We start from the raw sequence: 14,178 nt of genomic DNA, 5'->3' as shown, positions 1-14,178 counted from the left end.
GCCGTTTTGTTGCTCATCCAAGCCGCTTCATCAACTTGTCCAGTTTTACTTTTGGCTTTTACTAAGTAAGAGTAAGAGTAAAGAGTAAGTATGGTGTCAGAACACTACACTTACAATTTCATTTTTAAAAGGGTTACTCAAGTCTTTATCTTTCTTTATTCTTTATTTGACAGGGACCATGTACAAATTCATTAATCTTACAAAGAAAAGATGATTTGCACCAGATTTAGCTACTGCTACTTTCCATCTGCAGTCCCATGTAGCCTACTAGGATAACTGAGTACTATCCACCTCTGACAAAAGAAATGACTAACTGTGGTCACTATATTATGACCACAGTCAGTAGTTGAGTAGCGCAACGTACATTCGCGTACATAATTAGTAGACAATTTGAGTAAATTTGCATATCGATTAGCTGATACAATACGCATTCACAAGTTCACTGGCCATTTAGTCGCCCAGTAAATACAACAGTGGTTTATAAATGTTACTAATCTGATAACAGGAGCAACCCGCGATAGCCTAAAATGTCCAAAAATCAAAAGCATAAAATTTAATTAGATGACTCACCATGCTGTGTTCATGTGGCTCAGATATACATCCTTTACTTATTATAAAACATCTCTGTTTTATCCTGGCATATCATGTCCATTAGAGTAAGAACTATGTAATAGGTTGTTTTGAGTCCTCTCACAATCTTTCCCAAAACAATCATCTTGTGTTTTTTGATGCATTGCCCAAGACTTTACATAAACTTAAGCTCACTAACTTTCAATTAAACTTTTAAAACAGCCATACAAATATGCGCTGGAGCAGCTAAGGTACCTCGGGGGAAGGGGTCCTTGCACCGGAGTAAACACATAGTTGCCCACACCTATGCCTAGCTCAAAAATAAATGTAAGCAGCAGATGTTTTGCTACTAAAGAAAAAAAATGTAATCGCTTGAGAGGGATATTTAGGCTGCTGTAAACACACAATAAAACTTTACTTATTATATTATTTTCAATAAAAATCTCGGGGGGCCCTCTGTTGGCCTTGGGGTCCTAAGCAGCTGCTTAGTCAGCTTATAGGCTGGGCCAGCCCTGACTACACATGTCACATTGCAGTGGTTTATTATCATTAAACGATCATTAGACCTTTTGTGCCTCGTGAGTCAAATGTCCTGCCTAAGGCCACAACCACAGAACATGACTGAATAGAATCTGTCAACACTCTGGTCACAGGGCCATCCAATTAACCTTCAGTATCAGTTTGTCTCATTAAGAATACCCCTCATAAATAATGCAGATTTGTCGGCCATATAAAAATAACCATGCACAAGCAGGGTAAAATACTCAAACATAAATAGTGTAATATATAAATGCAGAATTGGTTTAATAAAATAAAAGTATAAATACAGATTTTTGTCATGCCATATTGTTGTGCTGAAATGTGTAAGCAGGTGCTTTGTTGTTCACTTACCAGTGTAATACGATGATATCCTGGAAATATCTGAAAAAGGGATACATCTATGTTAATAAAATGTTTGGTTTTTTTTAGATTTTATATAGACTCACTGTCTGGTCAAAACAGTCGCAATCCATTTTTTATTAGACTGTGTTTATCTTTGATTACTGCACACATTCGTTGTGGCTTCATTTCTATAAGCTTATGCAATGACACAATATTTATTTCAGTCCAGAATTGAGTATTGCATTCATTTGTGGTAAGACCTTGCATTGATGATGGTATAACGTGCTCTTTTAATATCCAGGTAGTCAGCTGATCTATGTTTTGGGCACATCTATTTGCTTAGTTAAATCAATGTGGTGATTTTTTTTAAGGTGTAGAAACATCTCTGTATTTACTATGTAACCAAACAAGACACTCAGTGGATTAATGGATTAATAACCTACTGATCCACCAATATGAGGTTCCACCAGACAACTTGTTTGTGAAATGCCATTCACAAAGCCTAAAAGAATCGCTGCTACAATCCTACAGTGTAGAAGTGCATCCTGCTTACATGTGTATGAAGTAAGAAATACCGTAAATTTCGGACAATGCTGCTACTTTTTCCCACCCTTTGAATGCTGCAGCCTATACAATGGTGGAGTTAAATTATAGATTTTTACTGGCTAACGGCCACCAGGGTGCGCTCTCTAGCAGTAAACGTAAAAGTGAGACAGACGTGGGGAAAGATTATCCGCTGATACACTAGTTTTGATTTTGAACTGTCATTTTGCACATCATGCACACACCTTCATCATGGAAAACACAAAGAAATTTATATGATGCAGCTTTCAAAGTAAAAGCAATCGATCTGGCCATCAAAGAAGGAAATAGAGCCACTGCATATAAGCTTGGCATGAATCGATGGTGCAACGTTTGAAGTAGCAGCGGGAAGAACTTAGTCAATGTAAAAAGATGACAAACGCTTTCAGAGGAAATAAAAGCAGATGGTGTTGATGCTGTTTTATTTTCTAAACATGCAGGTATGTTCATCCCGTGTTGTTGGCATGTTGGTGCCATACTGCCGATTTTCAGCCACAGTTTGAAAAAAAGCGCATCTTAAATTAAAACAAAAAAAACAAAAAAACTGTGTACCGTCTTATCCGTTCTTTCTTTCTGTGTAAATATCTCATGTTACAGAATATTTGAATCATATAGGCCACACCTGAATATAAGCTGCATATGTACAAAATTTTCTTTTAAAATTTAGCTGGTACGGCCTACATTCAGGTGAGCTCAATAGTCCGAAATTTACGGTAAATGACTCATGCAAAAATGGGCACACCTTGTCCTCATAGAACACCATTCATGTAAATTTAGCAGAAATTACAATACATAGTAGTAAACAGTGTAATGAAAAATCCGTCAGTCAGTTGGAACAGAACAATATTTTCAGACTTTCTCCTACACTCATCTCGTTTCCCTCTTCTCCCACTCACTGTAGAAATCCATAGCCTCTGGCACTGGACCGGCGAGGCTACGCAAGAGTTGACACCCCGCTAACAGCATTGCACAACTCACAGCTGAACATCAAGACAACAAAGGCTTCCTCTGCATCATGCACTGATCACTGTCTCTATGGAAAAGCGCTATATAAGACTAATGTATTATCATTATTAATACAGAGGCTGGACTGAGACGCAGAGTAGTTGAATTAGCATTGATTAGGACACTGGCATAATATAGCCTTAAGACACCACAGCATTTAAAAGGATACACATTTATATACCTTCAGGCTTGTCTTAGAGCTATGGGCATTTTTCCAACTTGAAAAGAAGGATCATAATAAGACATTTTTTTCCTTAACAATATTACACAACTAAAATACAAAAATATGAGGGCTCTCCATCTTTACAGAATGTCATAGATTTTAATCTACCATGGGATGCCACATGACTGGCTGTGCCAAGAAGGTAATCTATCTGACACAATAATTTGTCATCTGTCATTTACCCATGCACAACATTGCTATGGTGTAGCCCTCATCAGCTTTTGTATTACTTGTCCCTGTCTTGTTGTCCATATATTGTACTGTACATAAACAGTCATAGCCACTTATTTTACACAAATGTATTTGTAGCATAGTTTTACTTTACTTGTGTTGTGTCTCATTTTATTATCAGTATTTTTACTCAATTTTGTAACTTCATTTTTTTCAAAGTATATTTTATTACTCTAGTTAACCAGTTATATTTAAGGTTTATTTTTAAATTATTAGCTATTCTGATTTTTTACTGTTCCTCTACCTTACATTGCAAAACTGAAATTTCCACATTGTGGGACAAATAAAAGGTTCTCTTTTTTATCTTTTACACCCACACAGAAGCTAAAATGTATTGTAATAACCTACACTAACCGATGACCATACCAATAACCTTGCACCAGGACATTTCATTCCAGCAATATATGTGGCATAAGAACACATTGAAATAAGAGGTAATGAAACTTTGGTCAAGATAAAAATGTTTCCAGGGCACATTTTTAAGCAAAGCATCAAGCCAGATATTTACGCAAATAGAGGAAAACTGTGCCAGGGATGGAAGCTAACTTGAGTGCAGCATTTATGTAAAGCATAAGTAATATCCTCAACTATTTGCACAAAGCCAATGCATGTTAACCTGACAGCTGCAGAATAGTGACACAACACATCAGGTATCTTAAATACACGTATTAGTGGAAAAACAGAAAAGACGGCCCCAGGCGCAGGATGGGTGTCAGAATAGACTATCCTGTAATCCAATCCAGCGCAATAAAATGTAACCACAACTGAAGGTAAAGGCACCGGACAATGCACATTTAAATTAGACACTGTTGTTATTGTTGTTGTTGCATACAATATGCCACACTTTTTAAGTCAAATCTTGTTTTGATCCATATTTGAATTATTTTATGTAAAACAATTGTCACTTATTTCCTTTGCTGATCAAAAATTTACAAATTACAGATTCATAGTAGTTACTTCTATGTTTATGAGAATACTAAAGTATGACTTGTTTAGCTTGTTTTTTAGACCAAAGGGGGAAATTTTATGGGATGTTATGTTATATCTTTATACATAAATGTCTAAAACTAAAAGATTTATGATATGCTGTTCTGCCATACTGCCACTTCTGCAACTCATAATAAAACAATATATTGTTAAAATATTAAAATGTAAAATGCAGTGAAAAATGAGACAACACTGAGCTTGTCTTGTCACAGTCATTAGTGTTTTTAAAGTGACAGCCATTTTTATGAGATGCCTCAACTACAAGCAATTACATAACTGCAAGCAGTTTTTATGCAACATTACCTTTAGTTTTTATGGAAAGAAAACTGCAGAAAAATGTGAAAACAACCGAACCACAGGGGATTCATTTCTAAGATATGGCAGTAAACATCTGCTATATTTTGTTTTTGGGGGAGACGAGCTTCGCATTTAAACATTGCACAGGATAAACTTTTGATTCCTTCCAAGGGGCTGTGTTGATGATCTAGTATTTGATCATATTTTCAGATGGAGGGCAGGGGCCTGTGTAACTCTATTATTATTTGTTCAGACTCCACAAACTTGCTGAAACCTGACAACAAACTGAAATTTCCAAATTTTGGGGACAAATAAAAGGTTCCCTTTTCTATCCTTTCTATCTAATGGCACCACTTTCTGAAGCTTTTGTCTTTTTTTTTTTTCTATTGTTTTGTTATTCTGACAGAGAACACATTGCAATTTGTGCCAGGTTGTGGCCCAATACTTACAGAGATATTAACCCATAAATCAGATGCAACAAATCTGCAATCTGACAGCTAATATTCTCCTCCAGCTCAATTGTAAACTACAGGGTTTTTAGAATGTTTTGCTGTCACATGTAACACAATCAATTTATTTTCTGAGTTTTTTGTACACAAAATACCAAGAAAACATAACTTATACCATATCTGAACTTTCTTCGTTTATGCGCCACACTCTACCTGTCTTGCGAGGTTTCCACATGCAACTGCTTGCCACAGCGGTGAGCAGCACAAATTCCTTTCAAGCTCTCAACCTACGAGGACCCTCAATACCTGTCTATACAGCACAAAGATCCCAAACAGTCAGTCCAATTCAACCCTAACACAGCCATCTATGTGTTAGTATGCCTCTGCTTGTACATACCTCCATTAGTGCAGCCTAGGAAATCCCAGAACTGCATTTTGACAATCAGGACGCAGAGCCCCACACCTCCGCTTAATCACACAAGCTTGTATGTTCCTACTCGGTCTCACCACTTCCTAGTTGGACTGTATGCTGTCACTTATAGGGAGGGAAAACACCCGCCCACTGATTGTTTTGGAGTGACACACCTGGGGGCTGAGTTTCATTTCAAAACACAAGTATGGTTCTCCCAGGCATGTGTTCCCCTCTCTTATCTGTTCCTCCCTGTCAATATACTTTTGCCAGTAATTTTCCTCTTCACCCGAAACGGACAGGTGTAAAGATCATTGTAACACGCTCAATGAGGCTCACTCCATCCCTGTCAGAACAAATTAGTGAAAGCAATAGAGGACAGACACACAAAGGTACCTAGAAATTAAAAACACCAGCACAGCGTGTGAAATTACTCAAAAATAGCAAACTACACAGAAAGTGGTGCTAAAAAATCTACTGTATACTAGTGATTTAAAATCTGCTCATTTCTATGATTGATCAGTCAGTCACTTTATTAGTCAATTACCTGTTAACCACAGGCTTGATGCAATCAAACACAAATGGGACACTATTAATAATAACACTGTCAGAAACAGTATATAGCTTAATTTTAAGCTTATTCGACTTCAGTGTGTGGGTTCTCAATTGATATTGTATCTTTTTTCTCTTCTACAACATAGGTGCCTTCATTCTTAAACATATTCGACTACAGCCATAATGGTGATTATTATAAACCAATGAACACCTCTACTATGCTAGAAGGTTGGTTCATCATTGAGCTGTCACTGAAAATAAAATTATTATTATTAACAATTTTAATAACAATACTACTACTACTACTACTACTACTAATAATAATAATAATAATAATAACAATAATCATCATCATCATAATGTATATTTTAAAGTCTCCACAAAATACTATATAATATTAATTTAAAATGTGGGCAAATTAAAATCTTCATCTTTTGTTGTATAATATTGCAATGTAGATACAACAACCGTTAAAACAGAGATAAACTACACTTTGAGCAGGAAAACAATTAAAATGATCATGACATGACAAGCACTGGCTGCACAGACCCAGGGGACATGCTGACAAATCACTGGTAACAGCAGCAGCACAACACAACAATTTATTTATGTTCTGAAATAGTACGGTTTGACTTAATACATCAAGGTCTATTCGAAATTTTTCAATAGGTAAAAATACACTGAAATATTAAGTAGGAGAAAAGGCGAGGGTTACATTATTATGGCTGACAAACAACCAAACACTTGAGATGCTCAGGGTGAGGAGCTGCCTCCCTTTGTCTTAAAATCACATTATTTTTTACAGTTTTATACAGCCTACGAGCTCGTTAATCAACACAAGACAGATGTTAAGTACAGCCTTACTGAAATCCTTCTTGGACCTTTGCACCTCGCAGGAGACACACAGAGGGGAGGATTCGGCCACTGCACCACTGTCTGTGAGGAATACAAATGACTTCACCATGCAAAAATCACAATCACACGCCGCTATCGAGCTTTCAATTTACCATAAAGATCCTTGATCTGATCTCTTAAAATGCAGTAACCAGTTCCTTGTATGTGCTTAAACTCATTGTCTGTCTGGTACCCCATTTAATGCTAAGCTAACTGTGCTAACGGTGGGGCTATTTCCCACTCAATCCGCCCCCAAGAGGGATCAATACTCACTTTCTCCAGAGCTGTGGTCCGGCCGCACCTAGTCTCCTGATTCAGGCACTTATCCACAGACAATGTGTTTAAAAATCACTCATAAACCCGCGGATAGGAGAGCCGGCTCCGTGTCCCGAAGATCTGTGTCCCTTCAATCCCACTCCCAGTGTTTTGTCCACAACAGCGCCGTGCCAGGCTGTAGGTGTCCACTGCTAGCTGTTAGCACTGTTGCTCCTTTTTCCAACATGGCTGCAGCAGTGGACACAGGGGGACACAGGGGGACACAGGGGGACACAGGGGGACACAACGTGGACACAAGTGGACACAGGGGGACACAGGAGACAGACTGACAGGCAGAGGATGACCAGAGGTGTACCAGCCAGTAACATTTGCTACACCTGTCTCACCTGTCAAGATGATGATTGATGCAGTGAAATATCACCATCTCTGAACTGGATACTCTGTATGACTTTATCACCTAGGCCTTTCTTGTATTTGACTATTTTTATTTATTTTATACAGGGGATACTGTGGCATATTCCTTTAATTGTGAATTGTAAATTGGGCAGAGCCCATGCAAATTTCCAAATTTCTTCCTTGAATGTAACAATTGTATCCAGTTTAAGTATGGTTAATCCCCCCAGTTGTGATTATGCCACAAAGCTCATTTAAAGGTTTAGCATTACTACCCTATCGCAGCATCCCAATTGTGACTTGCTTAATCAAAGTGCACCACCTAGTGGACCTCCCTGACTGTTCAGACGAGAGGGAAATTTTGCTTTATGAACTGACAAGCGTTAATTTATTATGCTACACTTAATGAATAACTGCAGATAGATTGATTACAAATTTTATTAGAAATGTCATATACAATTACACATAGGCTATTCAATTTGCTTTTACATAGAGATTGGCCCATAGTCTTGTCTACTCTACAATCTCATTAACATCTCAACGTGGTTAAGTTGGGCCTATGTAATTATTCAGCTAAACTAAAATCTCTTTCAGTACCATTATGTATGAAGGGTAACTGAACTCCTATCAATAAACAATTAAAATACAATTTTACTTTTTCACTAGATTGGCTAATTACTAATAATTTAGTGGGAGCTGGAATTAGGGAAAAGGAAGATGCAGGAGCATAATAGCAGCAGTTCAGGGCAGGATTCAGACTGAGCATCTATAGACAGCACATCTGAATACATTTAAATTGCTATAAGAGCATAGTGCATGGAGCTTCAGTCAACTTTCTATTAAAATGTCACAATAAACATGTGTATGGTAAATATGGTAATTATCAATGATGTAGTTATAGATACAATAGTAGATAGAAACAGATATGATATGTTTTAATATAGACAAGTAAACGACTATGCTTGACCTCAGCATGCTACTTGTGAGGATTTTGAGATTCGATGATCCATATTTCCATGAATACTCTCCATAGCGATGTCATTGTGATCTTTTTTGTTCTTGTCTGTGCCAGTAGAGGGCAGTCTGCCACGCTGAGAATCATTGGTGTGTGAACGACTGCGGGAGCCATCGTAAGAAGAGGTGCTGGAGTTTGTTCTGGACCGAAGTCTGGTCATGCTGGCACTGGACACTGGAGGATAGGGACAAATGTTTTGACAACTGAATGCTGTGTATAGGTCTATAGGTTATTGTTAGGTGGTAACTTACAATATCCCAGGCCCTGGATAAAGTACTTGAAGGCTTCAATGACTTTGGCTGGCTGTGTTAACAAACGTAAGGATATCAATAACAGATATTATTGAGGTATTCTGAACCTATTGTACATTGTACTGCTCTTGGCCAGATAATATTTATCTTTACCTGATCTACTTGGGGAAGCCCTCCACAGTCTGCCATCTAAAAGACATAAAGTTAATATATCTGGTCAGGTTTTTCTTCTAATTTATCCTCATCCTTATGAATAGACCATATTTAATCACCTTGAGCAGTGTGGTCTTTGTGGGATTCAGTTTTGAGTTGCAGTCAACCACAGGGTCCACCGCAGGGGAATAATCTCCTACAACCAGCAGAGTGGAACACCTGCAGCACAAACATAAATTAATTAAAGTCTAATTAAAAACTTGTCCTCATATTAAAAAACACTTTAACTGACTTCAGTGTGCGAACAGTCACATTTCCTCCTGGCACAGGCCTGTCCACTTCCAGAGCGGGTCTGTTGTTATAGGAACGGAAGAACTGACTCACATTGGACTGGTTCATAGTTGTTGTGATGTGGTGACGATATGTAGCTATGAGGTCTTGGTTTGTCTGGATCTCCTCCTAAAATGAGAAAATACGTTTTTATTTGTATGGATACAGTAAAAATGTATTTGCTCCTAAAATGAGCGAATACATTTTTTATTTGTATGGATAAAGTAAAATACATTTGTGAAGGGGAATACATTTAGGTTACTGACTTTTCCAAAGATGTGTGCAATGATTGTGTCAGGGAGGGTTTGGGTCCATTCAGTGAGCTGTTGAAAACACACAAAGTATAATTACTGTAAGAAAAATACAGTATAACTTATACTCATTGTATGACACTATACTGTGCATACCTTGGTCGCCACACTATCCATTAAACCTTCTGCATGTGGGTTAATGTTGATCAGGACAAGTCCATCAACCAAATTGGGATGGTTCAGCTACAAACAGACATAAAATCCTTAAGATCAGATACAGACATGATACCTTTATATAATAAGAAGATATTAAAAATCCAAATAAACTTACAGCAAATTTAGCCAGGATATAGGCTCCTGCTCCAACTCCAAGTCCAATCACACTGCGTAATCTGCAGGGCAAAGATTAAGGTATTTACAGAAGGAGATGACTGAGTTTATGACAGCAGTTGCAGAGTTAAATAAGGTGATTCTTACCCAAAGTGTTTGAGAATAGTGGGCAGGGTTTCAGACAACTGGTCCATGGTTGGGTAGATGTATCTATAAAAATGACAGAACATATTATAGTTAGAAAATACAGCCAATCTGTCTATACAAAGATGAGTTTACTTACGCAGCAGGAAGAGTTTTGGCCTCCTCGTGTTGTCCAGGTGCTTCAACATGACAAACAGGGAAATGTCTGAGGATCTCTTGCATGTCCTCATGGGTAAAGAGGGTTTCAAAACAGGACTTGTCTAGAGTTAACAATCCAACAAAAACATGTATTAATTAAGCATCAAAAAATACATTAATATAAATAAAAACATTATTTTTTAGCATAAATAAATGTAACATACGGTTGAGTCCAACATCATGGTAGGTTAAGATGATGGGGCGGTTTGTCCTTGGAGTCCCAGCCAAGACACAGTGGATTTTTCCATACTGAGTTTCAACATAGTCATCCTAAAACATACAAGGTAAATTGGTAAAATTGTCAGCAAAATCAATTATTTAGAAGTTAAATTTTGCCCTGTAGTAATTGAAATTGGATACTTACAGTGATGTGAGGCTCAAAAACAGAGTCACATTCGCTGTCCTCCAGAACCATGGCTGAATCTGCAAAAAAAAAGCAACTAAAATGAGCAGAGAAGAGCAAATAATCCAAAAATAACAAATGTGTACAACTAATCAATCTTAAACATTGCCACAAAACAAGGTAGAGCAAAGTGGTTGTAGAGTGCTAAGTGCCCCAGACATATGTTTGAGCTGGTTTATATACTCACCGCTGATCTGTCTTTAAGCCTAACCTGGTTCATATGTGGCCAACTGACTGCTCCTCCTTTAATCTGACCTCTCTGTTGTCCTCACACACATAGAAATGATCCACAAATAGTGTTGTGTTGTTATTAGTTTAATTCAGCTAGTTCATAGATAGATAGATAGATAGATAGATAGATAGATAGATAGATAGATAGATAGATAGATAGATAGATAGATAGATAGATAGATAGATAGATAGATAGATAGATAGATAGATAGATAGATAGATAGATAGATAGATAGATAAATACTTTATCATGTAAGGCATTGGGAGTATATACACAATACCGCTGGATGTAGAAACACATTTAAGCATTTTTTTAGGTTTATCATGGTTTACAGCCAATAGAACTGTAATAGGAACTTAGTGTGCCATCTGTTAATAATCACATTCATCAGCTGACCTTGACACTTAAGCCAAGTGTGAATGGTTTCATGCCAATATATTTCCAATGAACACTTATAAGAATCAATAAGCTTAAAGCAATGAAACTTACTTTAGAATTTATTTTCACTTTACTTAATAGAATAGGCCTATTTTACAATACCTTTACTATTGCTGCAAAGCACATATGCCCAACATGTCCAGCTTCCAGCACATAGTCACTAACAAATAAAAAGATTACTAAGGTGTTGCATTTGAGCACATAAAAATATTTTAAGTCCATGTTTTTGGACAATTGGCTAAAATGGGCTATATGATAACAGGTATATGTTGTCAATCTGCTAAACATGATTCTTTATTAAGAAAGTGTCTATTACCTGTAATCTATTTGAGGACCATATGCAGATGCCCTAAGCACTACCAGGTGACAGAGCGGAAACCAAACAGACATGGCCTTATGTCTTTAAAATAATGCTATCACTGTGTTTACCTGTGCAGCTATGGAGTGCTTTGTGAGAACCAGGCGTAATCCTTTTAGAGGTGGCTCAAATGTATAGAGCAGCAGATGGGTCACACGTCAATCAGGCACCTTTTAAACAGAAAACTAACCCTGACTAATAAGGTTTGGCCTGATAGCCTACTTCACTGCTGACACTGCCCCATATAGGCTATGTTGTTTTGATCAAAATAATTTACCAGTTATTTTAACTGATTAGATTTAAGGCAATAATTGTTACTAACCAAAAAAATCTGTTAGTGGTTAGTGATTGTCGACATGTAGGCTATAAGTTTGAACTGCTAATCACTTAAGGCATGAAAAAAACATTCATATTTTACGTAGGCTACTCAGTTAGTAGTTACCAAAATAGCGAATCACATCTTAAATGACCATATCACCTACTTTACAAAGCACAATATTTCAACATTTAGATTAAATCACTTTTAAACTATGTGAGGTTCACACGTGCAGTCCCAAGTTTTTATTGTTGTCTTCTCGCTGTTCTTCGCTAGAGGGAGCTATAGACATACAGTAGTATGTCTTAGTACCTCACTTGGTCACACATGCACAATCCCTTGGTTTGAAAAGAGCAAATTATTTAGGCTTGAAGATTTTTAGTTTAGTTGGCTATACTGCAAAACCAAGTCTGCCAGTGGCCTGTTTTGCGCCTCTTGCTATGGTAAGCTACTTACAGGGCAGCTATTTGCACATTCATTTTTTTTGGTTTGGTTTGCTTTCTTTGTTTGTTTGTTTTTTGTTTTTTGTTTTTTTGTTTGTTTTTTGTATTGTAATTAAGCTACAGTTGTCAGCAGACCTATATATTATAGAAAACGTGAGGCTAAAAGTTGGACTAACTTTGATTAAGATGAACCTTTATGTCAGCATCACTGAAATAAAAACTTGAAACTTTGCTAAACTTTGCTAGCTAAAAGACAGGAGATAGCTTAGTGTTAGCTGTGGGTAGTGTTGCTTAATTTACTGACATACAGCATATGCACATGATGAACTAGATCTTGGCTATAACTGTAAACTGTTATGGATATGGAGCAGCCATGTCAGTCTCACAGCCATGTTCCACAGGACTTTCCCAGGACAGGTAGTGCACGTACTCCAGTGTTTTCCTTTTGTTTCTGTCAGTGTGTTCTTGACTGGAGGGCACCAGTCTGACTTAAGAACTGCCTCATCTGAAGTGGCATTGTCTTGCTGTCCCGTTGTCATAGTTACAGCTCATTCTGCAGGTGAGTGCTGCCCTACTCTCAGCTTTCAAAACAGTCTAATTATACACACAGTGCAGCTGCTGCCGCCTGCTACATGCTTCACTTTGAGCTGTTTGTGTGTGTAGGGGTGTGTGTGTGTGTGTGGGTGTGTGGGTGTGTGTGTGGGGGGGGTGTGTGTGTGTGGGGTGTGTGTGTGTGTGTGTGTGTGTGCGCGCGCGCGCGCGTGTGTGTGTACGTTCATTCTCAGCACTGTGTGGTGGAAATGCATGGCACTTGTGTAACAACCATGTTTTTCATTTTTGTAGGTCAATGACTCAAAGTATATGTAGAAATATCTTTACTGTTAATGCTTTTGAAAAATAAAATTAGATAAATTATTTATATGGATCATAAATTTCAGAGATAATTTAAATACTTAGAACAGGTTATAATTTAATAATGATACATTATTGTGTTATTTTCTTAGTGTCACTATCATGTAGGAGTGGGGAGTTCCATAATAAAAAGAAACAGGTGATTAAATAGAAAGTTCATCTGAGATCCAGAATGTCATGTATGTGGGAGTCCCCGCCCCAGAGAGGACCCTATTGTAGGTTACCTTTTAGGTCTTCCAATGTCAGACCACAAAGTTATTTCTTTGAAGTTTGGAGCCAAAGCTAAATCTACCTTCTGATCCTCTCCAAGTCCAGAGGGATTTCAAAATATTAACATGGCTCAACCCAGGAAGCCACAAATATCTTCTAATCTCTTATTAACTTATTTTTTTATAATCTTCTAAAAAAAAATACTATAGTTTATTGCTGCTAATTATTCTGCTAGAGTCCATACTTTATGTGCCAGAAATGATGTGTGGGGGGCACTCAATCAGAGGAAATACTGAGCTTCCTTTTCAGATCCAGTTACTCTTTCTTTGCCCTGGGAATTACCTGGTATTTCACACCAGTTGCTGAACGCTGTGCCTTCTTGACAGAACTGACCTGAGAATAATGCTGCTTAATTCTAATATGTGTGTGTTTATGTTTCTC

General features: G+C 37.4%; 2 protein-coding genes across 7 annotated transcripts in view; both read right to left on the bottom strand.

Moving 5' to 3' along the window:
* Positions 1-7,524, bottom strand: part of LOC117383276 (focal adhesion kinase 1-like) — a 38,900-nt gene extending 31,376 nt beyond the window's left edge. For 3 of the 6 annotated variants that reach the window (XM_055228217.1, XM_033980398.2, XM_055228216.1), the window contains exons 1-2: positions 5,624-5,720; positions 1,462-1,491 (exon numbers count right to left, since the gene is read on the bottom strand). In XM_055228217.1, the coding sequence (XP_055084192.1) occupies positions 1,462-1,491; positions 5,624-5,660 (67 nt within the window). In that variant the 5' untranslated portion in view covers positions 5,661-5,720. Of the gene's footprint in view, positions 1-1,461; positions 1,492-5,623; positions 5,735-7,357 lie in introns of those variants that run through there. The other 3 variants (XM_055228214.1, XM_033980399.2, XM_055228215.1) reach the window with 3 other exon arrangements.
* Positions 7,525-8,718: 1,194 nt separating this feature from the next.
* Positions 8,719-10,967, bottom strand: LOC117383282 (protein NDRG1-like). Its single transcript, XM_033980405.2, has 12 exons — positions 10,790-10,967; positions 10,590-10,695; positions 10,367-10,487; positions 10,231-10,293; positions 10,085-10,145; positions 9,910-9,996; positions 9,769-9,825; positions 9,465-9,631; positions 9,292-9,391; positions 9,173-9,208; positions 9,020-9,071; positions 8,719-8,942 (listed from the first exon to the last, which is right to left on the bottom strand). The coding sequence occupies exons 1-12, from the start codon at positions 10,838-10,840 to the stop codon at positions 8,722-8,724; spliced, it is 1,122 nt and encodes a 373-aa protein (XP_033836296.1). The 5' UTR covers positions 10,841-10,967; the 3' UTR covers positions 8,719-8,721.
* Between the last annotated feature and the right edge of the window lie 3,211 nt (positions 10,968-14,178).

The sequence above is a fragment of the Periophthalmus magnuspinnatus genome, chromosome 16 (assembly GCF_009829125.3).
Source record: "Periophthalmus magnuspinnatus isolate fPerMag1 chromosome 16, fPerMag1.2.pri, whole genome shotgun sequence".
Lineage (NCBI taxonomy): Eukaryota > Metazoa > Chordata > Actinopteri > Gobiiformes > Gobiidae > Periophthalmus > Periophthalmus magnuspinnatus.
This window is presented reverse-complemented; position numbering and strand designations above follow the sequence as displayed.